This window comes from Haemorhous mexicanus, chromosome 3, assembly GCF_027477595.1.
Source record: "Haemorhous mexicanus isolate bHaeMex1 chromosome 3, bHaeMex1.pri, whole genome shotgun sequence".
Classification (NCBI taxonomy): Eukaryota; Metazoa; Chordata; class Aves; order Passeriformes; family Fringillidae; genus Haemorhous; species Haemorhous mexicanus.
Genome location: NC_082343.1, coordinates 116,076,845 through 116,102,602, shown reverse-complemented (window position 1 = coordinate 116,102,602; position 25,758 = coordinate 116,076,845). Strand labels below are relative to the sequence as shown.

The following is a 25,758-nucleotide window of genomic DNA, read 5'->3' as shown; positions in this document are numbered from 1 at the left end:
GAGTATCACCAAAATACTGATTTGGCTTCAAGAAATAACACCAGCTTCGTTAGACAGCTTAAGACACAGAAGTCTGAGTTCAGATCCCTCCTTCCAAAATTTCTAAGATGCCTGGGAACAAATATTTGAAATCCTCTCTGCTCCAGTTCCTCTCTCTATAATGGGGGTGGCAAAATTTTCACAGCTCACTGGGATGATGCAAAGTCAAATGTCCAAAAAGGGATGGAAAACACTTGCAACAGAGTTTACCCAAGCTGCAGAGACTTTGTCACTCTGCAACAGCAGCAAGTGGGAACTTCAACACCAGGGGAAAGGTCTTGCACCCAAACATTTGTCTTTTAAGGGACATTGTAATATTTTCATGGCATAAAATAAGATAAGGATGCAGCAAAGATGTATTTAATGCACATTAGTGGAAAACTAACTCAACCATTATAGTCAAAGAAATCTGAACACTGGGGGACAAACTTGCTAAACAACCATTTAATTCAGTCAGGGGGACTGTACCTTGCTGTTGGCATTAAGGCTTGAAGCTGGGATCTGGAGGGTCACTTTGTACTCTGTCCTCTTGTCCAGTTCCTCTCCAATAAAATTGGCTTCTCTCACGTACAAATTGGCTTTAACAATCTGCTCTCGCAGCTTCCTCAGGCTGTGGGTCAGCATTTCTTCCCTGGATTGGGAAGGGGAGACAGGGAAAACCATGAGGTTCATGAAAAGCAAAATAAATGGATGAGGAGGCAACTGAGAGCTTCTGGGTGAGGATTAAAGAGGGAAGGGACAGGTGACATTATAGTGGGGCTGCTACAAATATTGGACAGGTGAGAAAACCCAGAAGCAACCTCATGGTCACAAGCCCTGGACTTCACCAGAACTCGTGCAAAGGTTTGGACACTGCCCTACACAACATCCTTGGGTCCAACAGAAGCAGGACATGGAGAAAGTCCAGAGGAGGCCAAGGAGCTGTTCCAGAGCTGGAGCCCCTCTGCTCTGGGGCCAGGCTGGGAGAGCTGGGGGTGCTCACCTGGAGAAGAGAAGGATCCAGAGAGAGCTCAGAGCCCCTTCCAGGGCCTAAAGGGGCTCCTGGAGAGCTGGAGAGGGACTGGGGACAAGGGATGGAGGGACAGGACACAGGGAATGGCTCCCCACTGTCAGAGGACAGGGATAGATGGAATATGGGGAAGGAATTCCTGGCTGTGAGGGTGGTGAGGCCCTGGCACAGGGTATCCAGAGAAGCTGTGGCTGCCCCTGGATCCCTGGAAGTGTCCAAGGCCAGGCTGGATGAGGCTTGGAGCAAATTGGCACAGTGGAAGGTGTCCCTGCCATGACTGGAAGGGCTTTCAGGTCCCTTCACACCAAAATAATTTTATCATTATATTTATATAATTTATATTTTTAACACAAAAAAATCAGGCATATGAAATGACATTTTAACTGGAAAAATCCTTCCTATCCGCATGAAATTAGCAATATGAAAACTAGATGCTGCTGGCTTTGGAGACTTCTCCACGCATCTGCTGAACAGGCAGCTTTTGTGTGGCTCATTCCAGAGTTTTCCCACCAGAGATGTGGATGTTCCATGTTACAGAGAAAGGTTTATTCAGACATGACCCACTCGCTCACTGGCTTTCCTGGCAAGTGTGAGAGAAAGTGGCAACTGTGCAGCCCAGGAATCTGGTGCCACAAAACATCCCAGGCACACAGCTAGCACCTTGTCAGGCTCTCTGAAATATTCTTTTACTTCTAAAGCTGCTTTTCTATCCATATATATTAGATCTGTATTTTTCATGACAATGTCTTTACCACACTCATTTATTTAGGGTTTCATCTTCCTCCTGCAGCTGCTCTTTTTGACAGCAATAGTGGTAAAGCTTTTTTAGGGGCTGAAGTAAATAACCTCAGTGCCATCACCCAGGAAGAGGCAGAGTGAACAGTGACCCCTCTGTGGTTATGAAATGTTTTTTATAATGATCCAGATTTAAATTCTTTGTATCATCCTCTTACTCCCCTTTTTTTATTTGCTTGCCAGAACCTGCCCAGGTCAGACAGCTGGATCTGAGTCAAGAGGAAAAACAACTTTCCAGCAGCTGAGTCATACATGACCCATGACAGAACAAACTCACACAGGAGCCTCACAATTTCATCCAATCACCTCATCTTTAGTTAAATTTGCTGCTGATCAGGATAGAGCTTCTCCTTAACAACAAAGCAGGAACTCATTATTTCTCATCTTTTCTACCATTGTAGTTCTGGTTATTCTGGAGATGTTCAGGTTGGACAGGGCTTGGAGCAAACTGGGATAGTGGAAAGTGCTCTCCTCATGGCAGAAGTGGAACTGGATGGTCTTTGAGGGCCCTTCCAACCCAACCTGCTCCATCATTCTGTGATTTTTAGAGAAATATTTTGGCCGTGTCCTCCCCAAGCCCCGCCACGAATCCTCACAGAAATCCACCGCAATCGCAGCGCGACGAAAATTTTACCAAATTTACTGCAGAAATTTCACTGGACACCCCTGATGGCCACAGGGGGGGTACCCACCTCTCCTCTGCCCACTGCCTGAGGCGCTGCTGGGCACTGGGGGAGTGGAAGGAGAACCTGTCCATGCTGCGGAAATGCTGCTTCTCAGGCGAGAGCCGGCGCCGCAGCTGCTCCAGCTCGTGCTCGTACATCAGCCTCTGCCTCTCCAGAGCTGATCTCTTCTCCTCCTCGTGCTGCTGCTCCAGGCTTTGCAGGATTGACTGCATTGGGTCTAGGCAGAGTTTGAAAATAAAGAAAGTACTGCAGTGTCCTGGATGTATGGTGTGAGTACAGTATCACGTAAAAAGAGAGATTCTGGTTTTGTCGCAGTGTGTATTTAAAAAGTGCTGCTGAATTCTGAAGCAAACAAATGTTTACAAGGCAGATGATTTAAGAGAATTTAAAAAAAAGGGGAAGCCCAAGCTGGAAAAAAAAAAAAAAGTCTTCCTGTTTCCCAAAATAATGTCATTCTGGGACAGCTACATAAGACCACAAAAACTCAAAAACACGGTTTCAGAGACAGAAATTGCTGCAGTTAATGCCTTAGTGAGACACAACACAAGAAAAATAAACAGCCAAGTGAAAACACTTTGATTTGAGACTGCAGTTCCACCAGCATTCCACTTCTGGCTTTCCCCTCAGCAAGAACTGCCAAACCAAACAGTCTGCCATGGTTATTTTTCCCTCCTCAAGCACAAAAACGACTGTGATGAGTCACTCACAAGAAAAATTCTCCAAAAGGAAGTTATAAGGGAAAAAGCCTGTGGTTATCCTCATATTTTATACACATTTCCAAATAATTCTTTGTGGCTCCTTACCATTACTACCAAGAGCCTTCATGGTGACTTCCATCTGGGCATACTCATAGCTGAAGTTAATCTCACTGGACACCTCACTGGAATTGTCTCCATCTATATCCAGCTGCTCCACACTGTTACTGCACTTCATGGAGCTGTCCCGCTCCTCATCCTCGTGATCTGCCTTCTTCTTCTTCTTTGGCAAATTCAGCCTTTAAATAAGAGGAAAATTCTTAGAGAACTATTAACTGCTCAGCTCTGAAACAGAGGGTTGCTTTCAAATATTGTTAAAATTCAGTAAAGCCTTGAAATCAGAAGATTTTTTTCTTCCCTTTCAAATTTTATTGATCTCCTGTGGGTGTAATTTTCTTCAGGGCAAAAAGAAGAGCAGAAGGTAAATTAATTAATCCATTCTACACTCTCATAGTTAAGTACCTCATGCTACCAATAATACAGTTTAGATAATCATGACACTTTTTAGTCATTCCACATCCAAATAATTTAGAGGCAATAATGAAGTGATAGCTCGCTTTTTTATGTGGGTTCTCCTTTTAAGCACGGAATAAAGCAGTGACATTTTAGATTATCACTCAAATCCACTAATTTTTGAGGTATTTCAGAGGGTTTCAAAGCACAATCTTGAAGAGAAAACAACTGCCAGTGATCCTGTCTGATACAGGAAGGTCACAGATACGGCTGGGATTGCAGGGGACAGAGAGCACAGTGACCTTGTAATAACATTTAGCATTAAAAACCAGTCCAACATCAGTATTGTTTTTATAATCTCCATCTTTCCTTGTGCTTTAACCCAAAACATAGTGGGTGCCAATTTACAATTCCTGGAATAACTTCTGTTACCTGAAGAAGTGGTTGTTTCCCCACAGGATTCTGTCTCCATGGTGGAGCTGGATGGGACACACGACAGCAGAGCCATTGACAAATGTCCTGGGAAAAGGCAAAAATCTAAAGTTAATATATTTATATGAAGTTTCATTTTTTCCCCTCAGAGTATTACTTTCATTACTGCAACAAGTAAAGAGAGGAGAAGAGATTTAGGGATTGCAAACAGGCAAAATATTCCCAGAAAATTCGCTGATCTACCCAGTGCTGTTTCATACATGCCTCAAATTCAGCTTCTTTTCACCTCCTAAACTCATGAAGTTCAGTACATTTAGACAGATATTACTACAGCTCTGTCTGCAGAGCAAAATTAGAGCTTAAAAATGAGCAGCCTGAGAAAACAAAGTCACTAGAAAAAACCACTTGCACACTGCTGTGAAATACAGACACAAAACAGAAATATTTGAATAAGGCAACTGACACCTTTGCTACATGAACAGCTTAAAGACACTAATTAAAATAATCAGAAACTACTTTTATTTCTGAGGCAGATTAAGTTTGAAAATAGGATTGTGGGATAACTCAAATTTGAAGGGAATCTCAGGCTGTCACTCAGTCCAACCTGCTCCAAGCAGGATCAGCCACAAATCAGGGTAAATGTGCAAAGTTTGAATTTTGTGTATTAACAATAAGTTATTGGAGATGCTGACTCTGCATGTCATTTTGTGATCAATCTGAATATGCCAGCTGCTTCTCAAGTAGAGCTACTTAATTGAATAAAGCAACAAATGCTTCAGCATCTCTTTGCATATCAACAGATCTCCTAGAAAATTAATTCAAATTTTGATAGGAGTTACATCTACACAGCTGCAAATCAGTGAGTATCTACTTGCTGAAAGCACATGCAATTTACTCATCTCCTCTTTAAAAATTTGGGCTACAAACACCCTCCCTGAGAGAAATCCCACTGGAATGGAACATGAGTTGACAGAGGAGCAGGTGACAATTAAAATGTAAAAGCAGAATTTTTCTAACTACGCAGGAGCTAGAGCAGTTTGTTTTCCAAGTATCTTTGTGCACCATTAATCATAAAATACTGGATAAAAGGACAAGTATCAAACAGCTGTGGCTGCATTTTATTCCTTCACCTGGTATTTTTTTGAGGGGTCAGCATAACCTGGCCTTCTGGGGTGATGTCTATGATGCAGTGCTCAGGAAGAATTCCCATTCCACACAACTGGATATCTTGAGAGTTGTCTGAGCCTATTAATGTGTGCTCCTGGGGAAAAATTAATTCAGATGTTAATGATGGATTGCAGAGGTTCACTGGCTCTAATTCACCCATTCTCCTTCTGGATGTGCTGTGTCATCTGGTCCCAAAATTTCACAGCTGTTCAATACTTCCCTTCAAGGGAAAACGAGAAGCAAACCAACTCTTTGTCTTACAAGAACAAGCAGGGAGCACTCAGGAAGGTTTACAACAGTTAAACATGAAAATGAAGAGAACTTAAAGATTTAAGGGAAAAATCCAGTGCCTTGGAATGTTGTAGAAGCCAAAGGAATTGAGGATTTCAGGCAGGAATTCAGAGAGGTTCTCAGGGGCAGATCCATGGTGGTTATGGAGGTTCCACCTAGATTAGCAACAGCTCAGGAAATTCCTGGATACTCAAGGTGAGGGGAATTTCTAAGATGAAGGATCACCCCACAAATCAAATTGCTGAGGTTGGAAAAAACCCTTTAAGACCATCCAACCATCCCCCAGCACAGCCAAGGCCACCAGTGCCCCATGACCCCAAATGCCACCTGCACAAGGCTTTAAAATCCCTCCAGGGATGGGGACTCCACCACTGCCAGGGCTGGATCCCCCTTTTGGGACAGAAATCTCTTTTTTAGGCATCTCCAAGCAATTTTTGAGGAACAGATTTAACAGTTTAGATAGGTCAGTTCAGGTTGTTCTTCAGTACTTGAAGGACCTGGTGCACACACAGCTCAGAGAGAAAGTGGGCAAATACTCTGAGAAACAAGAGAGGTAAATCTCAGGATTTTAGGAAAAACAGCTGCAAGTAATTTTATCATAATAATTTCAAAGCACAGGGATTTTTATACCAAAACTCCCCAGGAGAAAGACAAATCTGAGTTATTAAAAAAATAACAAAGACTAACTGAAGGAGATAAAATCTATGCCAAGGAGTTTTCAAAGGAAAAGAGCACAGAACTACCTGAGACCTTTCTGCTGGGCCAAAGGCTTTGCCTTGCTCTTGTCCTTGTTCCCAGTGACCACTGGGACAAAGTGGGATCTGCCCCAGTATCTGCCATGGATTTAGCAGCTGAGTCACACTCTGGACTTTTACATGCAAGTTGTCTGGGAAAGAGTCAACCTCTCCCAAAACCTCAGCTTTTTTCTCCTTTTTAATGTGTTTTTTTTTTTTAGCAGATACAACATGGAAAAAGCATTTTCCCTTGTTTCTATTGAGATATCACAGAGCCACGATGGCTGATATAAAAGAGGATCAGATATTTCCTAAGACTGACTAAACTAAAACCATCTTTCAGCTTAATTGCTGATTTTGTGGCTGTTTTGAGAGTCACTACCCCACTTCAAAGGGAACAGAATGATTTAATGTGAAGCTCAAACTGCTGACGTTCGCTGCGAAATTTTTAGAATTTCCACTCCAAGATGTGACTTTAAAATGGTTGTACCTTGCTTCTCCTCCTGAGTCCTCCATCTGCAATTTGTAAAAGCCACAACAGACTGCCCAAATATTTCAGCACAGAGTGAAAAAGTCACATCATGTGTTTGATGGCTAATATCAGAAACAGGGTCTGCACATCAGAAGTGCTGAGGCAGAACAGAATTTGTTTTTCACTTCTGGCAAGTTGCATGAAGAGGATTAAAAATGCATTTCATAAACTGAAGACAGCAGCTAGAATTTAGACTACACACAGAGAGGCTGACTACTGATATGCCCAACCTTCATATAAAACAATTTCATGGGTAAAAGCTTGGGAAAGTTTGCATAAAAAAAACCCCAACCAACAAAAAAATCTCACCCCAGAACAGGCAACATTTTCTCAAAAAGAACACGCCTAAATTTCTTGTAAAAAAAACGCCAAAGAAAACTAAAACAAACAAAAACATCAAATCCCCAAACTTTTCCTGTGCATCAAAGAATTACATTTGAAATAAAAAGGCTGTACTTATAAAAATCTGAATATTTTTAGATACACATTTTTATAGAACTCTCCAAGTACACCTCTGCCAAATGAATTAGAAGCCTGACATTACAAAATTTTGATATACAAAGATATATTTTTACCTTTAAATAGTACACCAGGAGTTCATTGAGAGCTGGATCTGCATTCAAATTAACCAGGAAGCACTTATTATCCCCAACTTTTATTCCAGAGGACTGCAGGGATATGCCAAGGCTTTCCAGCTGTTTCTGACGCTCCTGGAAGAGAGCAGCCATCAAAATTGAGCTGATTGATGCCCAAACATTCTGAAATCCATTCCCATCTGCAAGAGCCACCAGGCAAAAATGATGGATTGATCCTTCTAGAACAGGAAATTCTTTCTTCTGCAACAGGTGAGGCACAGAAGCTTCAGCTGTACCAAGCTCTGCTCAGGGGTATCTGTGATTCCTCCTGTCCTGGCCCCTCTGGCTCCGTCCTTTGGTCCCACACATTCCCATATTCCCAGTGGGAAATGAAAGCAGCTGGGAGCAGCCTCCTGCAGCACTGCAGAGCATCTCCATGACCTCACTGGAACAGCAAACTGCTACCACAAAGCCATCTCTAGAGCCCTTTATTCTCCCTTTCCAGCTAAAAAGCAAGAAGTTAAGTTAAATCCTTGCCAAGCCAAGCTCCATGTCTATCCTTTGTTCCAGAGCAATCAAAATGACAAAAAACTGGCAACCTGCTATTTAAGTAATGCAAAGAACACTTCCTGCTGAACAAGAATAGCAGCATTTTGGATGGTGTTTTGTTCTTGTCAAAAGACTTCATAGAAATGCCCAACAAAGCATTACTGTGCAAAAATGTCCATCTCTCAAAGGGAAGGGTTTGGGTGAGACCAGAACAGTGAAAGAGGAACATTAAACATTTCTGACTTAGAAACAGAAAGGGATTATTCTACAAAAAAAAAAAAAAAAAAAAAAAATCCACTGGGATAGAAAAGTTGAGAATTGTTCCCAGGAGCAGAGAGAAACTGAAGTGAGACTCACTGTCTGCAACAGCCAAAAAAAAATTAGAAATAAATATGGGAGGGTCCTCACGGGATTACTGGGGGAAGCACAGGAGGGAAACAGGAGAGGGTGAAATTAATAAGCAAAAAAACATACAAGAGACCTACAGGGCTTTCCCAGTGCTGCTGAGACTTTTAAATAATGTAGGAATAATCCTGGAATGTTTATCTTTACCTGTCAGTGTGCTTTATATTTAAAACCTGAGTATGTCACAATATTCAGAATTATTCTCTGCTCAGTTGTACCAGGTCTAATCAAGATTAAAATTGCAAAGAAATGGCACAACTCGCTCTTGATTTTCTGGTCCCTGTCTCCCCACAGGCTTACAAACCCAACATGATGTCCTTGTAAGGAAAAGTCATGTGTGTGTGTGAGAGAGAGAGAGAAAACAAAGAACAGAGGAGAAACTGCAGTGTGATGTCAAAGATCTCTCTTCCGATCACCAGTGCCAGGCTCTGAAGCTCACAAAAATCCTTATTATCTACAGAGATAAAGCACATGCTGCCCTAAGGAGAACTTGGCCCACAAATGTGAATCTCACAGGATTAACTGAGAGAAAAAGAGCCAGTTGCTGTTAATTTTTTCTCAAGACCTAATGTTAATTAACTTGAACGCTGAAAAACCCATCAAAAGTATGACAAATGCTGAAATTTTTCACTGAAATTTTTCACTGAAAATGTGAAAAATTGCCTTTCATGTGGCTGGTGTTTAAGGCTTTGAACTCTCATTAATGCCTCTTTGATGGTCCTTGCTCTCTATTAGGACTCATTCTTTCCTCAAAGATTTACAAACATCCCTCCTTCCTACCTGTCCACCCTGACACAATCTGACAGACAGATGAAAAAGCAGCAAATAGAACACGTGGAGAACAGAGCACAGCCCCCTTTCCCTATATCCCTGTCTCACTTGGGGGTAGGAAATAGAAAACCAGGAGTGAAGCTGAGCCTGGGAAAAAAGGAGAAGAGGGAAGAAGGTGTTTCAAGATTCAGTTTTTATTTCTCATTACCCTACTCTGATCTGACTGGTAACAAATTAAACTTATTTTCCCCAGTCAAATCAGTTTTGCTCATGACAGTAATGGATGATTGATCTTTCCCTGTCCTTCTCTGGACCCAGGAACCTTCTGTTACACCTTCTCTCCCCTGTCCAGGTGAGGAGGGGACTAACAGAGTGGCTTCCACTGACTTCCACGCAGTCCTGGAACAGCCTGTGCTGCACAAAACCTTGTCCTTATCCCTCCTCTGGAAAAAAGATCCCTTTTTCAAGGCTCATGAAATTCCCTGCTCTGAAACATCCTACCAGGCTGGGAATTTTGACAGAGAAAGGCAGAGAGCTAAGGCAGACATCAAGGCACATTTAGTCTGAAGAGCTGAGCCCATTACTTCATTTTTTCAACCTCCTCACACATTCAGTGCCTAAAACTATTGTGTAGGACAAGAGCAGGATTTTTTCACTATTATTATTTTTTATTTTATTTTTTTTCCACCCTTATACACAGGGAGGAATTGCACTGAAAGGCAGGAAGCCCTCATAGTCACAGGCAGCACTTCTTACAATGGATCTTTAAAACCAAAGTCAACACAGTCTATTCTGATTGTGGCATCTACAAGAGGGCTTTGTACCAGAGGCTCCATTCTCCCCTTATTTATTACACACTATTCATCACCTCCCCACAGTCCTCCCCCTCCAAAGCTCCCCTCTGCAAATATATACATCAGCATTTGTGTGGGAAGAACCAGGAGTGTCATGCAACAACCGTGGTGACCTGCATCATTTTTCCAAGGCAATCATCTCCAGTTATGGTCTGAGGCCCTAAACATCAGTTTAGGAGCTATTAAAACACACAGAGATCCTCAATAGCTCTATTTTTTATCATTCTGAATGCCCTTTGCCTGGTGCATTGAGGCACTCAGTCTGTAACCTTGCACTGAATGCTCTCAATGCTCCCTCATCACAAACAATTTTACTGCCTGAAGAATATAAAAACCCTTGTAATCCTCTCATCCGTGGATTATTTCATTTTTTTTTTTTTTAAATAACTTCTCCATTTGCATACAGTGACAATTTATTATTGTCACTGGAGTGGTAATCTGGGAGGCACCCATCTATCACAGGAATTAAGTGAAGCTTTTCAAAAGGGCAGCAAGCTTGACCTACTTACCCATAAATGTGGGGAGAGACTCAGACAACCTCTATGAACTGACAGACAAAGAAAACAAACCTATTTTTCATAAAAAATGGGGGCAGGGAAGGAGGAAAGAAAGCAGCAAACCTGAGCTATCTCCTCAGTTTTTCGTAATTTTTCTTCCCAGGTCACGGTCATCTCCTGAATCAACTTTTCTGATTCCTCCAATCGTTCTTTTAATTCTGGTGATTTCATAGCCTGCAGGAATAAAAGCAAATGAAACAAGAAAAGCTTGTTGTGCTCTCTGTTCTTTCCCTCTGCAGCCACACAGATGGGGGAATGAATAAAGGCAACATGACTCATTTTTCAAGGCACACTTAGCAGTAAGCAAAGGGGTCTTAAAAACACACATTGCACATAAAGGCAGAATCCACCCAAAAGTTCTTTAATTAGTTACCAGTACAGATGTTAACGTGGAGTTTATGTGCTTCAACACAAACCCATTACATGATACTGGCAGATTTGCACAAAGATACTGACACAGAAACTAATCTTATCTCTACATTCCAAGTGACTCATACCAAAACCAGTTTTGTTTTTAAAGATCCTGCTGCTCTGGCTAGGTCCCCTCAGCTGTCAAACCCTCGAAATGACACCTCACATCTCAGTGCACTGCCATGCCACCAAAATATTTTTATTGCTCATTTTTAAATGGCCTGATGCGTGCATTATTTTTTCTGCAGAAAAAATGCAGCTCTTCTGGTTATGCACCTCTGCATCTCTACATGCAGTTTTCAGAGTGAATATCAAAAGACAATGTCCTTCTGGACACTGAAATTCCATTTTCTTGGTTATTTGCCACAGCTCTAACTTGATCTGGTGAAATATCCAAAGGCCCACCAAAGGAGTACCTAAAGAATAAGAAGATGCTCCCACAGCCACCCATCAGACACCCCAAAAACTGAAAGGGTATCAGCATCCCTCCATCCCTGGTTGTGTCCAAAGCCAGGCTGGATGGGGCTTGGAGCACCCTGGGACAGTGGAAGGTGTCCCATGGCAGGGGGTTGGTCTAGAAGAGCTTTAAAAAGTCCCTTGCAACTCAAACTATTCTATGACTTTTAAACTTCCATCTCCATAGTGGCATTTCCTCCTCTACAAACCTTGCTCAAAAAGCCTGGGGACTTCCTCATGTCATTATTTCATGACTGCTAACAAGGAACATGGGTTTGCCTGGTTGGCATTTATGCAATGCCCATTAAACAATGGGAGCATCATCCTCCAGCATCAGACATTTCCTTACCACAAACCCAAAACTCCTCACAGGAATCCAGATCAAAGAGTGGCCTCATTACACTGCAGTTCCTTCAAGAAAGGAGCAAGTGCCAGGATTGGAAAATCCTGTTTTGAGACAGGAGTTTCCTCTGCCTCAAGACACAACAGTCTAGGAACTGTCAGCTGATGTGTCCTGGGTGGGCTTTTTCTCCTTTAAATACCTAAATATGGGGTAAAAGGGAGAAGGACTTGGGACAAGGCTCTGGAGGGACAAGGGGGAATGGTTCTCATGGACAGAGGGCAGGGTTAGATGGGATATTGGGAAGGAGTCCTTCCCTGTGAGGGTGGGGAGGCCCTGGCACAGGGTGCCCAGAGAAGCTGTGGCTGCCCCTGGATCCCTGAAATTGTCCAAGGCCAGGTTGAAAAGAGCTTGGAGCAACCTGGGATAGAGGAAGGCGTCCCTGCCCATGGCAGGGGGTGGCATTGGATGAGATTTAAGGTCCCTTCCAACCCAAAACAACTCCATGATTCTGTGAATTCCACACAAGAACGGAAGGGAAGCCAAGGCAAGTTCCAAAAAAAAAAAAAAAAAAAATTCACAATACCAGAAAAAAACCTGATCAGGGCAAAGGGGTGGACACTACCAGGGCAGAATGATGGATGAAGCCCAGATACTCACAAGGTTTAATTTGTCCATTTCTTTGGACAATTAATGAACATTTTCACACATTTCAGCTGCACAATGACCTGGGTAACTCTCCTTATTCCCCACAATGCTAAAATAAACCCTAAAGAAATGGGCCCAGCTTGACCCCAGACCCACAGGCTTCTTTTCTGCTGGAAGCAGGTGAATTCCCAGTTCAGGAAGGATAAGCTGGTGGCCTTGGCACAGACAAATTAAAAAATGATGTTAATTCCAACAACAACAAAAAAAAGATCGAAATGCATGGATTATAAAAGAAAAGGGGAAAAGAGGATAATTCCATACTCTGGGAGGGGAAAGTCAACTGTCAAGTTCCGTTCTGGCTGTTCAGGAGGGAAAAGGACACTGACACCAAAAGGCAAATAAAACCCAAACCCCCACAACTTGGCAACTTCTATATCTGGAAATGAGCTTTGAAAATGTAACCTGTCATAATGAGTCAGTGCTTTTGTTCACTTCAGGAAGTTATTTATGCACATTTCTGGAAGAACAATTAGATGGGCAACAAATGTAATGAACTGAAAGGAGCACAAGGCTGTGAATGTGGGGTTTGACCTTTACTGTGCAGCCTCTTAACAGCAAATTGCTCTGGTTTTTCCCTGCTCTTTGTCAATGCCACTGGGATGACAACTAGGGTGGGATTTTAATACTTGGGAAATGAAATATTTATTATTTCACCCTTAGGAAACACTGCTTCATTACTTTGGACAGCTGCCACTATTTTGGGAGTGATACCAAAAAATTCAAGAAATGGGGATTACTTGCAGCTCTCAGAGTACTGTTAAGTCTGTCGCTGATATTTTAGAGGAATTTTTAGATATTTAATATTATGATATTTAACTTGAGACACCTTAAAGAAACTGATAGACACAGAGTGGATGCTTAGCACATTAGGCAGCTCAAATGAGAAGAGTCCAAAATCCACAAGTCATTTGCAGCATCACAGCCAGCATTCCCTGCATACCTCATGATGCAAATGTTGTAACCATAATTTTTCTGCACTGCAAACCACAGGGATTACATCACCATTGGTTTGTCCCTTTGGAAACAGAACTCAGAATTACACCAATTCTTGGCCTTCATCCAACATTTAGACCACTTTTCTCTTGAAATTTCACTGCAGAACCTATCACAGAATAGGCTGGAAAAGACCTTGGAGATCATTGAGTCCAGCCTCTGACCTAACATCACCTTATCAACTAATCCATGGCATTGAGTGCCACATCCAGTCTTTTTTTAAACACCTCCAGGGATGGTGACTCCAACACCTCCGTGGCCAGCCCATTCCAATGCTCAATCACTCTTTCTATGAAGAATTTTTTCCTAATTTCCCATTTTTTTCTAATCTCCAGCCTAAATTTCCCCTGGTGCAGCTTAAGGCTGTGTCCTCCTATCCTGCCACTGCTTGTCTGGGAGAAGAGACTGACCCCCACCTGGCCACAACTTCCCTTCAGGGAGCTGTAGAGAGATATTGCCTAGGGCCTGTGAGAGATTCAACAGCTGGAAACAGGCAAGAAAACTTTATTTAACTGAAGTCACATCTCCCAGGATGTGGCCATGCTGAATTCTCAAAATATAATAGCAGAGCTCTGCTATTATATATAATATATGATATATAATCACTCAGTCTTAACTGGAACTATCCATGCTTCTGTGTCCTCTGCTTCAGAGAGTAAAACCAAGAATGCTCAACAAGGTGCTCAGCATCTCAATGAACGCCCATGTTTCAAGACAGACACACAAAAAGGTGTAAAATAATTATGTAAAGGGAGACAGAAGCATCGCCTGGATGCCCTGCAACATTCCCTCATGGAATTCTGTTTGAGGTTACAAGATGTGGCTGGGGCTGTGTATTCTATTTGCCATCTGTTGGAGGTGGGGCAGCTCTCTTTTGTTAATTGGGCAGTTTTCTTTATCTCTTCCACAACCACTCCTCCCTCCAGGAAATCTCTTCTGTTCATGGGCCAGTGAGTGTCCGTGCATGGCTGATAAAATTCCATCATCCTATTGGGAGATGCTCCACCCAGGGGGAAGAGCCAAGCATTCCTGCCTGGATATAATCTGAGATTTGGAAAACCACAGGCAGCCTTTTGCACTGGATTCCCAGAGAAGCAGCTTTCTTCACCAGATTCCCAGAGGAAGACCAGGACCATCTACACCACCACTGGACCTTCAGAGGAAAACTCCACCCTTCTACAGGAGGACCACACCTGTCCCTGCAGGAGGACTGCAGCCACCATTTAATGGGACTGCTGCCAACACCCTGACCAACAGGGTGTCAGCTCATATTCTGACTCTGTCAGTAGTATTTTCTTATTTTTGCAATTGTGTTTCTTTTTCATTTTCCTAGTAAAGAACTGTCATTTCTCCTCCCATTTCGTTGCCTGAGAACCCTTTAATTTCAAAACCATAACAATTTAGAGGGAGGAAGTTTACATTCTCCACTTCAAGGCATTCTCCTGCCTTCCTTAGCAGACACCTGTCCTTTCAAACCAAGACAGATTCCTTCTGTAGAGTCGGCTAAGCTCTACAGGGTGTCAGCTCATATTCTGACTCTGTCAGTAGTATTTTCTTTTTGTAATGTTACATTTGTATTTCTTTTAAATTTTCCTAGTAAAGAACTGTTATTCCTACTCCCATATCTTTGCCTGAGAGCCCCTTAATTCCAAAACCATAACAATTCAGGGGGAGGGCATTTCAAGGGACTCTCCTGCCTTCCTTAGCAGACACCTGTCTTTTCAAACCAAGACAAATTCCCTCTGCAGAGCCAGCTAAGCTCTACAGGGTGTCAGCTCATATTCTGACTCTATCAGTAGTATTTTCTTTTTGTAATGTTACAATTGTATTTCTTTTAAATTTTCCTAGTAAAGAACTGTTATTCCTACTCCCATATCTTTGCCTGAGAGCCCCTTAATTCCAAAACCATAACAATTCAGGGGGAGGGCATTTCAAGGGACTCTCCTGCCTTCCTTAGCAGACACCTGTCTTTTCAAACCAAGACAAATTCCCTCTGCAGAGCCAGCTAAGCTCTACAGGGTGTCAGCTCATATTCTGACTCTATCAGTAGTATTTTCTTTTTGTAATGTTACATTTGTATTTCTTTTAAATCTTCCTAGCAAAGAACTGTTATTCCTACTCCCATATCTTTGCCTGAGAGCCCCTTAATTCCAAAACCATAACAATTCTGGGGGGAGGGCATTTACATCTTCCACTTCAAGGGAAGCTCTTGCCTTCCTTAGCAGACACCTGAATTTTCAAACCAAGACAAATTCTGTCTGTAGAGCCAGCTAAGCCTAGGAGGCGGCGGCGGGGGGGGTTTGCTGGATTGGCAAGGCTCAGGTTTGTACCTCAGCCTTGGTGAGCTGCTCCCGCAGCTTCTCCACCTCCTCGCGGAGCTCGCGGATGATGCGGGCGTTGGGGTCCTCGTTGACCACGGCGTGGTTGACGATGTTCTTGGCCCTGTCCGCGTAGCGCAGCGTCGACAGCGTCTCGTCGTAGTTGTCGGCCGCCGGGCTCACCGTGGCCACCATGGCCGTCTTGCTGTTGCCCCCGAGGCTGTCCTGGAAGGTTTGGGGGGTGGTTTAGAATCAGTATTTTTATTTTGGTTTGCTGGGTTAAGAGTTTAAGCTGTGGGAGTTGAGAAAAGGGCGCGATTTTTAATGTTTGTTTTTGAAAGCTCGTTTGGGAAATGTCATTCTGGGTTTTCGGCATTCTTGGCTTTTTTAGTTTCAACAGGAACCAAAAAAAGGCCCTGTTTGGGCTTAACAGGGCCTGGTAAAGGATTCAAAGTTTTCTTTCTGTGTTTTCTGCTTAGGTTTACAAACCAGAAATGTAAACACTTCAGCTGTGTTCACTACACTGAACTTCTCAGATGCCACTGAGAGAGCTCAGGAAAAGCCATGATGAATTCAGATTATCTCATTTTAAAGACTAGAAGACAGATGTCTTCAAGAAATAAACTACTGAGATATCTGTTCATAAACAATATAGCTGATTTTACTCCTATAAACATTCAGAACGGGGCCCTTCCCTTCCTTCCACTGGCACAACTCACAAATCTAAACTGAGTTATATAAGAAATTACCCTCCTGGAATTTGGTTGAGAGAGAAGAAGGGCATGAAACAAAGAAGGAAACAAGGAAAAACGGAAGGAAACAAGGAAGAAAACAAAGAAACAAGGAAACAAGGAAGGAAGGAAGGAAACAAGGAAACAAGGAAGGAAGGAAGTGGCGGAAGGAAGGAAGGAAGTGGCGGAAGGAAGGAAGGGGCAGAAGGAAGGGGCGGAAGGAAGGGGCGGAAGGAAGGGGCGGAAGGGGCGGAAGGGGCGGAAGGGGCGGAAGGAAGGGGCGGAAGGAAGGGGCGGAAGGAAGGGGCGGAAGGAAGGGGCGGAAGGAAGGAAGGAAGGAAGGAAGGAAGGAAGGAAGGAAGGAAGGAAGGAAGGAAGGAAGGAAGGAAGGAAGGAAGGAAGGAAGGAAGGAAGGAAGGAAGGAAGTGGCGGAAGGAAGTGGCGGAAGGAAGTGGCGGAAGGAAGGGGCGGAAGGAAGGGGCGGAAGGAAGGGGCGGAAGGAAGGGGCGGAAGGAAGGGGCGGAAGGAAGGAAGGAAGGAAGGAAGGAAGGAAGGAAGGAAGGAAGGAAGGAAGGAAGGAAGGAAGGAAGGAAGGAAGGAAGGAAGGAAGGAAGTGGCGGAAGGAAGTGGCGGAAGGAAGGGGCGGAAGGAAGGGGCGGAAAGAAGGGGCGGAAGGAAGGGGCGGAAGGAAGGGGCGGAAGGAAGGAAGGGGCGGAAGGAAGGAAGGGGCGGAAGGAAGGGGCGGAAGGAAGGGGCGGAAGGAAGGGGCGGAAGGAAGGGGCGGAAGGAAGGGGCGGAAGGAAGGGGCGGAAGGAAGGAAGGAAGGAAGGAAGGAAGGAAGGAAGGAAGGAAGGAAGGAAGGAAGGAAGGAAGGAAGGAAGGAAGGAAGGAAGGAAGGAAGGAAGGAAGGAAGGAAGGAAGGAAGGAAGGAAGGAAGGAAGGAAGGAAGGAAGGAAGGAAGGAAGGAAGGAAGGAAGGAAGGAAGGAAGGAAGGAAGGAAGGAAGTGGCGGAAGGAAGGGGCGGAAGGAAGGGCTGGAAGGAAGGGGCGGAAGGGGCGGAAGGGGCGGAAGGGGCGGAAGGGGCGGAAGGGGCGGAAGGAAGGAAGGAAGGAAGGAAGGAAGGAAGGAAGGAAGGAAGGAAGGAAGGAAGGAAGGAAGGAAGGAAGGAAGTGGCGGAAGTGGCGGAAGTGGCGGAAGGAAACAAGGAAGGAAACAAGGAAGGAAACAAGGAAGGAAACAAGGAGGGAAGGAGCGGAAGGAAGTGGTGGAAGGAAGGAAGTGGCGGAAGGAAGTGGCGGAAGTGGTGGAAGGAAGGAAGGAAGGAAGGAAGGAAGGAAGGAAGGAAGGAAGGAAGGAAGGAAGGAAGGAAGGAAGGAAGGATTCAATCTTTTTACTGACCATAAGATTATGGTTTACAATTTCAGCCAAATATAAATACACAAAAATGAAATATTCTGGTTTAAATTGTGCAGCAAATTTTTTTTTTCTGTGTGACAGTTTGGTTTCTCTGGTTTGTCTGGAATTTTGGGGTGAGTTTTTGTTTGTTTGTTTTATACCCAATATCCCTTTCTGAAACAAACCACGCTCTTAATTTTCATCTTCAATAACCCATAAAATGTAGGTCAGGCACTGCCATTAGAACAATCTGACTGCATTAGCTGCTTGTCAAACCATTTCAGTTCCAAAGCACACGTGGAGCTTTCCCCAGCAATCATTAAAATGCCCCTTTAAGTATTTCCCCAAGACTCTCCTTTTGGCTGTGTGATGCCTAAACCAGTTTGACAGGAGTCAGGCTGTTGGCAGCACTTGGCTGTCTCTGGTCATGCAAAAGGGCATGGAACTCATATGAAACATAAATCTCTGTGTATTTATAGTGTTCAACACAGTCAGCACAGGCAGGTAAGTGTATTTATACAGAAATCAGCAGCAAAGAACAGCTTGCTGACTGATCTCACCGTGACTTTACTCATCCAAGGATCAGCCAGTGTTTACTCCAAATCAATCCATGGCTTGGGAGGGTCCCCTCTGTACCACAGAAATGTTTTTTTAACTGAAAACTTTAAGACTAACAGGAGCACTAATGAATCAGTCCATGGGATTCCCTGGCCAAAAATTAGGAATGACACCCTGAAACTGCAATCCCTGTTCCACATAAAAAGCTGGAGTTTGGCAGGGAGCTGGTCAGGTACTCCCTTTCCAAATCCAACCTTAACTGTTTGCACTTTGGGAATGTCCTTCACTGCACTAATTAGCTCCAAAACAGGATGAATTAATTATTGAATTGCAGCACTGCTGTAAAGGCAGCTGAGAACGCTGCAACAGTGATACACCAGAACCCACAATACGCCCATTATAAACTGGGCAAAGTCCCTCTTGTAGCAATTCAAGCCCAATGCCAGACTGTCTGATAAAGTTTTATGTATAAAACCCATGTGCTGATTTCATTGGTTTCTTTAATGATAAGCAAGAAAGGTGACAAAATAGCAAATCAGCCACTCATTAGTGAAAAGAGTCTGTAAACCAGCCTGGCAAGACTGGGCTTGCATGTTTTAGAGAGACAGAATGGAAATAAAGAAGTTATTTTTAAGAATTAACTAGCTTTTTCTCCTCTAGCAGCAAGATTATTGTGAAAACAACTCAGAATGTAGAGCTCAGAAATTGTATTTTTAATAGCAGCCATCAGGCTTCTGATGAACATGGGAAAACAAGATGTTTGTGCCAATACAACTTGATTCAAACTAGAAGTTACAGAACTGACAAAGCTGTTGTGCTCCCTGCACATAACCTGATGCCACCTCTCAAGCAATGATATTTTTCAAAATGGCACTTTTGTCTAAAATCCACAACAAAATTAAGCAAAAAGTGTCAGATCTTGAGGTCTCCTGAACTAATTTCTCAGATTTGTGGAGAGACACTGCATGACAGATATTCCTGCAGTTAGAACACATTTAGTCTGCTTTGGTATCATAATTACGAGTTGAAAGCCAGGGAGAAAGCTCAGCCCACTGTCACGGACATGTTTTATGAAAAATCCTTTTGTTAGGATCTTTTCTCCTGAGAAGCTGAGAGGCCTCAGAAACAAAATGTAAACAATGATTATCTGCTGCTGTGGAATGCAACAGGTGCATCTTGGATTGGCCTCATGTGGGTGGTTTTAATTAATGGCCAATCACAGTCCACCTGTCTCGGACTGTCTGGTCAGTCACAAGATTTTATTATCATTCCTTTCTATTCCTTGCTAGCTTTCTGATTTTTGTTCTATTATTTTAATATAGTTTTAATATATCTTTTTTTTAATATAATACACATCCTAAAATAATAAATCAGCCTTCTGAAACATGGAATCAGGATTCTCATCTCTTTCCTTGCTGGGGTTGTCTGAAATCCAACAGCCCACCATCTCATGGCTTCTCCAAACAGGCCCCTTTAAACAAATAAATCCCTCCTTTGATCTCTAATTAAAAAAAAAAAAATTTAAATGCTCCCCCTTTCAAAACAAAGCTTCAATGAGAGCTTGTTTGTTAAAAAACCCCAAAAGCCCCCAAGCCTTTTGTTGGCACTAACGTGGCTGATGCTGGACACAAAGAGGGTTTGCCTGAAAGGAGGCAGAACAAAAGTGAGCTCCCGTTCCTGCGCCGCGTCCGGCCGGCAGCACCGTGGCCACAATGCCCCAGACAGGTGCTGAACAGGAACTGCAGTCTGCTCCCTGGATTTGTTTAGAAATGGAGCAGCAGAACTAATTCCAACAAGGCTGGAAATTCTTCAGGGAGGTTTCCACCCTGCTGCAGCCACATCAGGAACCCAGAGCGCACCGGGGCGAAGTGAAGTTGGGCAGTGGCTTTGCTGCCAAATTGCAGAGAGTAAAAACTCAGTGTAAATATAGAGAGGCAAAAATGTATTTAAACGCTGAAAAGGCCTCAGTGCAAGAACACTGTGCTGTGAGAATTTGTTTTACTCAGACACTGTTTGTGCAATGCCACTAAGATTTTTATGTGGCTATTTGAGGCCCGGATCTGTTAGGGATAAATAATTTCACAGGTCATGCTAAAAGGTTCATTAAAAGGCAGCACTGAGAAAAAAGAAGGTTTGTGTGTCAAGAGGTTACAGGAGCAGGGATTTTGTTTTACTTAAGCATTGAATTCAACTTTGTTTTCAAATCTCTGCAAGGAAAAATGTGTTGGTTCTTTTTAGTCTCCACACTTCTGTACAACCTACAAGTCACTTTGTCTTTTTCTTTCCACGCAGTTAAATCCCAGGGCTGTGAAATTTAAACAACCCCAAAAACATTGCTAAGAAAGGGTGGGGAAGCCAAGACAACAAAGTCTAGCCAGAGCACCTACAAAAAAGTGAGAGGACAAAGAATAGCTGGTGATGCCACAAATCAGTTTCTTCTCAGATTATTTATTTCTACCAGTAAGTATCTCAATTGCTCCTGGATAACAACTAAACAGAGCACAAGGAAAAAAAAAATTACTTATATAGATCTCATAGATAACAATTTGGGTTTCTTCATTTAGACTGTACATCTGTTCATCCAAGTGCCATCATGAAACACTCTTTTTTCCCCCCAAAAAAGACCAAATAAGAGTCCTGTGCAGTTCAGAAAATGATTTAATTGCTCTTTTCACATGAACAGCATCTCTGAAGTCTCCTGACCTGTTCCTCAGGCTGTAACTGGGATAATGCTCTGCAATTACACTCTGCTGACAAAAGTAAAATACCCTAACAATTAAATTAGACAATTAGGAAAAGGTAATTGTGTTAATCAACATCTTCAGAGCTAAGCATACCAGAATGTAAAATCAGCTGTATGCAGAAATAACCCAAATTAAATTAGCCCCAAGGTTGTGTGTGAAGCTGTACTTACACTGACCCATAAAATATACACTCCTTTTAATTTTATTTTTGAAGTTCCTTAATCCTTAGGCCATTGCAGGTCAGCAGAAGACACATATTTAGTCTGCAGAGATTCTAATGGCTTACATCCAGCTCATTTTCCAAAGACAATTATGGCTAACATCAAACCCAGAAAACGAGGCAAAAAGCACAGAATTTTGATTTCATTCAGTGAGACTCTTCTCCCCCTTCCCTCTCTTTTATTTAACTTTAAAAAAGAAGATTTAAAAAAACCCCTTACTTACTTTAAGTAACCAAGTGAGCACAGAATCACGATACGGAACAAATTTGTTCTTGTTCTTGCCAGCAGCCTGATCTGCCAGGGCAGAAATAACCAGCCCCAGAGTTGTGAGGGATCTGCCCAGAGAACACAAACAGTTATTAACAAGGGTAAATATTCATAAGTCAAATGCATATTTAGACAGTGACTTTCTCTCTGAAAACATGCTCAGAGGAAAAAAAACTCCTAGTTTAATTTGAATCATTCTTTCTTCACAAAAGCACCACTCTTATTTTTTTCAGTACGTTTTCAGTCTTAATAATCAGGTCTTCACAATGAAATTCATGGCAGCTGCAGGAAAACAAATATTGTTTTAAAAGATGGAGATCTTATTCCCATATCTAAGAGTACTGCATGTCAGAAGGAGAAACAGAGAGAAGGAAAGGAGAAAAATTGACTACAGGAGCTTTGTAGAGAGAAGAAAAGGAGAAAATTGACTACAGGAGCTTCATACTGTTTTACAAGTAGGCTGTATTTAGCAGGAAATGGTGATGAAAAAAGGAAAACAAATAATCTCAAAGCCTTACTTGTTAATGTTGCTTCCTTCTTTCAGCCTGTCTCCTGCAGCACCAGTTTTAGTTGCCCTTTCACTACCTGCCAAGTCCACCAGGCTGAGCTTGCCCACCTTCTCACCTGATGTCTGGGGAAGGAACCAGAGAACAGCCCCTGTGAGGTCACTTCAATCAAGTCACATTGTTTGATGTATTTTACAACAGCAGTCAAACTTCATTTTTGGTGTAAACTCCTGTTCCAAACCCTTTGAGAATGGCTGGATTTGAACAGTGTCCTGTGCTAAGTCACTCCCTGCTGCTTCAGAAACAACAGGGAAGTCAGGGATGATGTGAAGCCAGGTACTCTGCCATCTTCAAATATCTCAGAAATCTCCAGAGATGTACACAGGGCACACTAATGAAGTGCTGAACCATGAAAAACTCAGAGTTATGCCAAGGGAGTCACAAGCAGAGACAATCTCCTAAAATCCTTGGATTTTATACCACAGTTTCTGCTGTTTTTCAGTGATCAGGAATGAGCCTGATGAGAATCATGTTGTAATTTACATAAATTATCACAATTGCAAAGTCTCCTTTATCCTTATCAGCCTCCTGGAACACAATCCCAGCTGTGTGAGTATGCAAACCTGTAACACACATTTTGTTACAAATCCTTTTACCTCCTTTGACCCAAAATGACATTCTGAAACACTCCATGAACCCCCTAAATCAATTTGAAATTAAAGAGCCAACTGTCTTTGAGAACAGCTTGCTCACATCGTGTTCTTCTGCAGCATCTGCACCTTCAGCACCCCAGGATCCCAATGCAAAGTGCTGCATCCCCATAAATGAACGGGATAATTAAAATCAATAAGCTCTCAAAAATTACACCCTAAACCTATCAAAACATGATGTGATCATGGAACATGCCATTTCCAGGACTGAAAGGACCAGCAGATGGGAGAACAGGGGTCACTGGAAGGTGCAGAGAACATGGACAGTCACAGCCACTCTGCATCCAGGCTGAGCAGGACCACACAAAAACCAGGTATGAAAAAAGCATGCACAAGAGCCACAGCAAAACTGGAATGACAAAATATGGAAAAATCAAAAAACAATCAGCACAGTAGGATGCTGATTTGAAGTGCAAAGGGGAAAAAAAACCCAAATAAAGAATGAGGAAAATTGTGTGGATAAGAAGATTGGTGGAAACTGAGAAATCAGGAGGAGGAAAAAAGCCCAAATTCTCATTATGCTTTCCAATATATCCAATACTTAGGCTCAGATTTGCTCTGTGGACACTCAAAACTTCTCCAAGGCTTTGAAAATCTTTAAGAATTGTCCAAGCACAGAATCTATCACTGAAGCTTAAAGATACTTCTTTCAATTCCAGTTTATCACCATTTTCTGTGAGGGACTAAATAATATTGACATCATTTCATGCACTCCTCCAAGGCATATTTATGTATAAGGAAACATAAATTAAAATATTTGCAGCTTTAAATGCTTTTTCAATATTGAGTATTTACACATAAAAGCATTCATGGCATACAATGCAAAATATTTAAAATTACTGTTTTCTTTCAATTTAGAAAGTTGATCATTTATACAAATTTGCATTAATTTAGAAAGCTGGTAATTTATATCAATTTGCATTAAATAACCACGAGGTTATTAAATTTTCATCAAATAACCATGAGTGTACATCTGGAGATCCACTGGGATCACCAAAGGAACACTCAGGTGTATTTCTATTTTTCACCTATTTTACGTTTAGCCTGTCCTCCAAACTGCTGCTTCCAAAGAAATGTTTCTTTTCCTGTGAAATCCATTAAAGAAAGAGACACATCCCAGCCTGACATTTGGACCTTGCAGCTGGATTTTCTTACCCCTGATTGCACATCATAGAGGGTGTGGGTGAGGATGATCTTGAAGACTGCGTGGGACCGACTGCTCTCCTCGTTCATGTTGGTGGCAGCCACTGTCCGAGATTTGTTGCCCTCAGACATCAAGGACTCGATGTCCTAAATACAATTTTCACAGCCATGAGTATATCTGCATTGACATCCTTTCCAATTACCTCCAAAAAATCATCTCATCTTGGTCAAATAGAGTAGTTTCTTGCTAAGCCTCCCATTTGTTTATGCAGAAATAGGTGATGAAAAAAAAAAAAAAAATCAAAGTTTTTTGACTCTAGAAACTCCACAGTGTCATGACTTCACCCACTCCTCAAATTAGATACTAAATGATCAACAAAAATAATGCACCTGGCTGCACACAGCAACACTCAAAAGCAGAGACAGAAGTGAGGAAACAGCCATTTGTGTTTGAACCCTGTCACATTCTAGCCTCAAGTTGTCATGGTCTGAGGATCTGGAATACTGACAGAAGGCTCAGAAGTTTATAAAACAGAACCACACTGAACAGGACATTATATTCCTCCAAATTTTAAGAACTTATTAAGTGCTTTGATCTGTTGTGATGCTTGAGAAAGGTGCAGCTCCCCTGCTCTGGGGTTTCACAGCAATTGTGTAAAATAGTTAAAACCTCAGGGTCTTGGGCTAAACTTCTATTTCTGCATCTCTGGCAGGGTGATGCTAAAAAAGCTCAAATAAACAGTCAAACAAAGGACCACCACAGACCATTGACTCCAAATTCTGGATTACAAAAAGCTGCTGGGCAACATGGAAAGGCAAAGCATGAGATGTGTCCTGTCTTAGCAGAAACCAGCACGGAGAGCTGGATGAACACTTGGAGAAACTGCAATTGCTCTGTTTTCATGTTTTGGTTAAGCTGACAGATTCCATCCCATATTTATCCATTTTCACCACAGTAAGTTAAAGCTCCTTAAAAACCAGGGCATTTTGTGAATGCACATATAAACATTTACTGTCCTGCAAGCCAGCTTCAGGTGATGCTCTCAAGTATTTGCTTGGTAAACAACCATTAGCTCATAATTCCAGCGTGTGCTACTGGGAAGGGAAATTACTGAGCAGAGCATGACAGGCAAAAAGTGACACAGTGGGGCACTGAGAGCCTGTCTCTGCTTAATCCTGGGCCTGTAATTAATCACAGAACACTTTCTCATGACAGTCTGCACTCATCTTAATGCTGAGAGGAAATCTGTTCCATTCAGCAGCTGAATTACTTCCAGAATTATTGAGCAGCACAAGATGAAGGGAGTTTCTGCTCTCAGCCCTGCTCTCCCCAGGGATCACATCACAGCAATCTGCAGCTCTCTTGCTCTAAGATTACTGATAAGGAGCATTTTAGCAGTTCTGTCCAGCTTAAGGGACAGCACCTGGTGTTTAGGATGTGAAGACAAGCCTTTCATAAAGTTGATCCTTACCTTGTAGCTAGCAACAGCTAGTTTGGATAGGCCATCTACGTAAGGGCCATAAACACTGTGTTCTCTAACCTTTAATGACTGACGGCTTCTGGTTGGGGGAAAAAAAAGGGATTTATAAGCACATGACTGACTTAAGACAACATTTACACAAAGTCCATTTCTCACTGACACGCCTCAGACA

At 42.6% G+C, this 25,758-nt stretch overlaps 1 protein-coding gene across 3 annotated transcripts in view; it reads right to left on the bottom strand.

Moving 5' to 3' along the window:
- Window positions 1-25,758, bottom strand: part of KIF13B (kinesin family member 13B) — a 124,381-nt gene that overhangs the window by 45,502 nt on the left and 53,121 nt on the right. For all 3 annotated transcript variants that reach the window (XM_059843117.1, XM_059843119.1, XM_059843118.1), the window contains exons 7-18: window positions 25,578-25,665; window positions 24,118-24,252; window positions 22,265-22,377; window positions 21,703-21,814; window positions 15,843-16,055; window positions 10,668-10,778; window positions 7,469-7,603; window positions 5,300-5,430; window positions 4,170-4,256; window positions 3,333-3,523; window positions 2,536-2,746; window positions 508-670 (exon numbers count right to left, since the gene is read on the bottom strand). In XM_059843117.1, coding sequence (XP_059699100.1) covers window positions 508-670; window positions 2,536-2,746; window positions 3,333-3,523; window positions 4,170-4,256; window positions 5,300-5,430; window positions 7,469-7,603; window positions 10,668-10,778; window positions 15,843-16,055; window positions 21,703-21,814; window positions 22,265-22,377; window positions 24,118-24,252; window positions 25,578-25,665 — 1,690 coding nt within the window. The remainder of the gene's footprint in view (window positions 1-507; window positions 671-2,535; window positions 2,747-3,332; window positions 3,524-4,169; window positions 4,257-5,299; window positions 5,431-7,468; window positions 7,604-10,667; window positions 10,779-15,842; window positions 16,056-21,702; window positions 21,815-22,264; window positions 22,378-24,117; window positions 24,253-25,577; window positions 25,666-25,758) is intronic.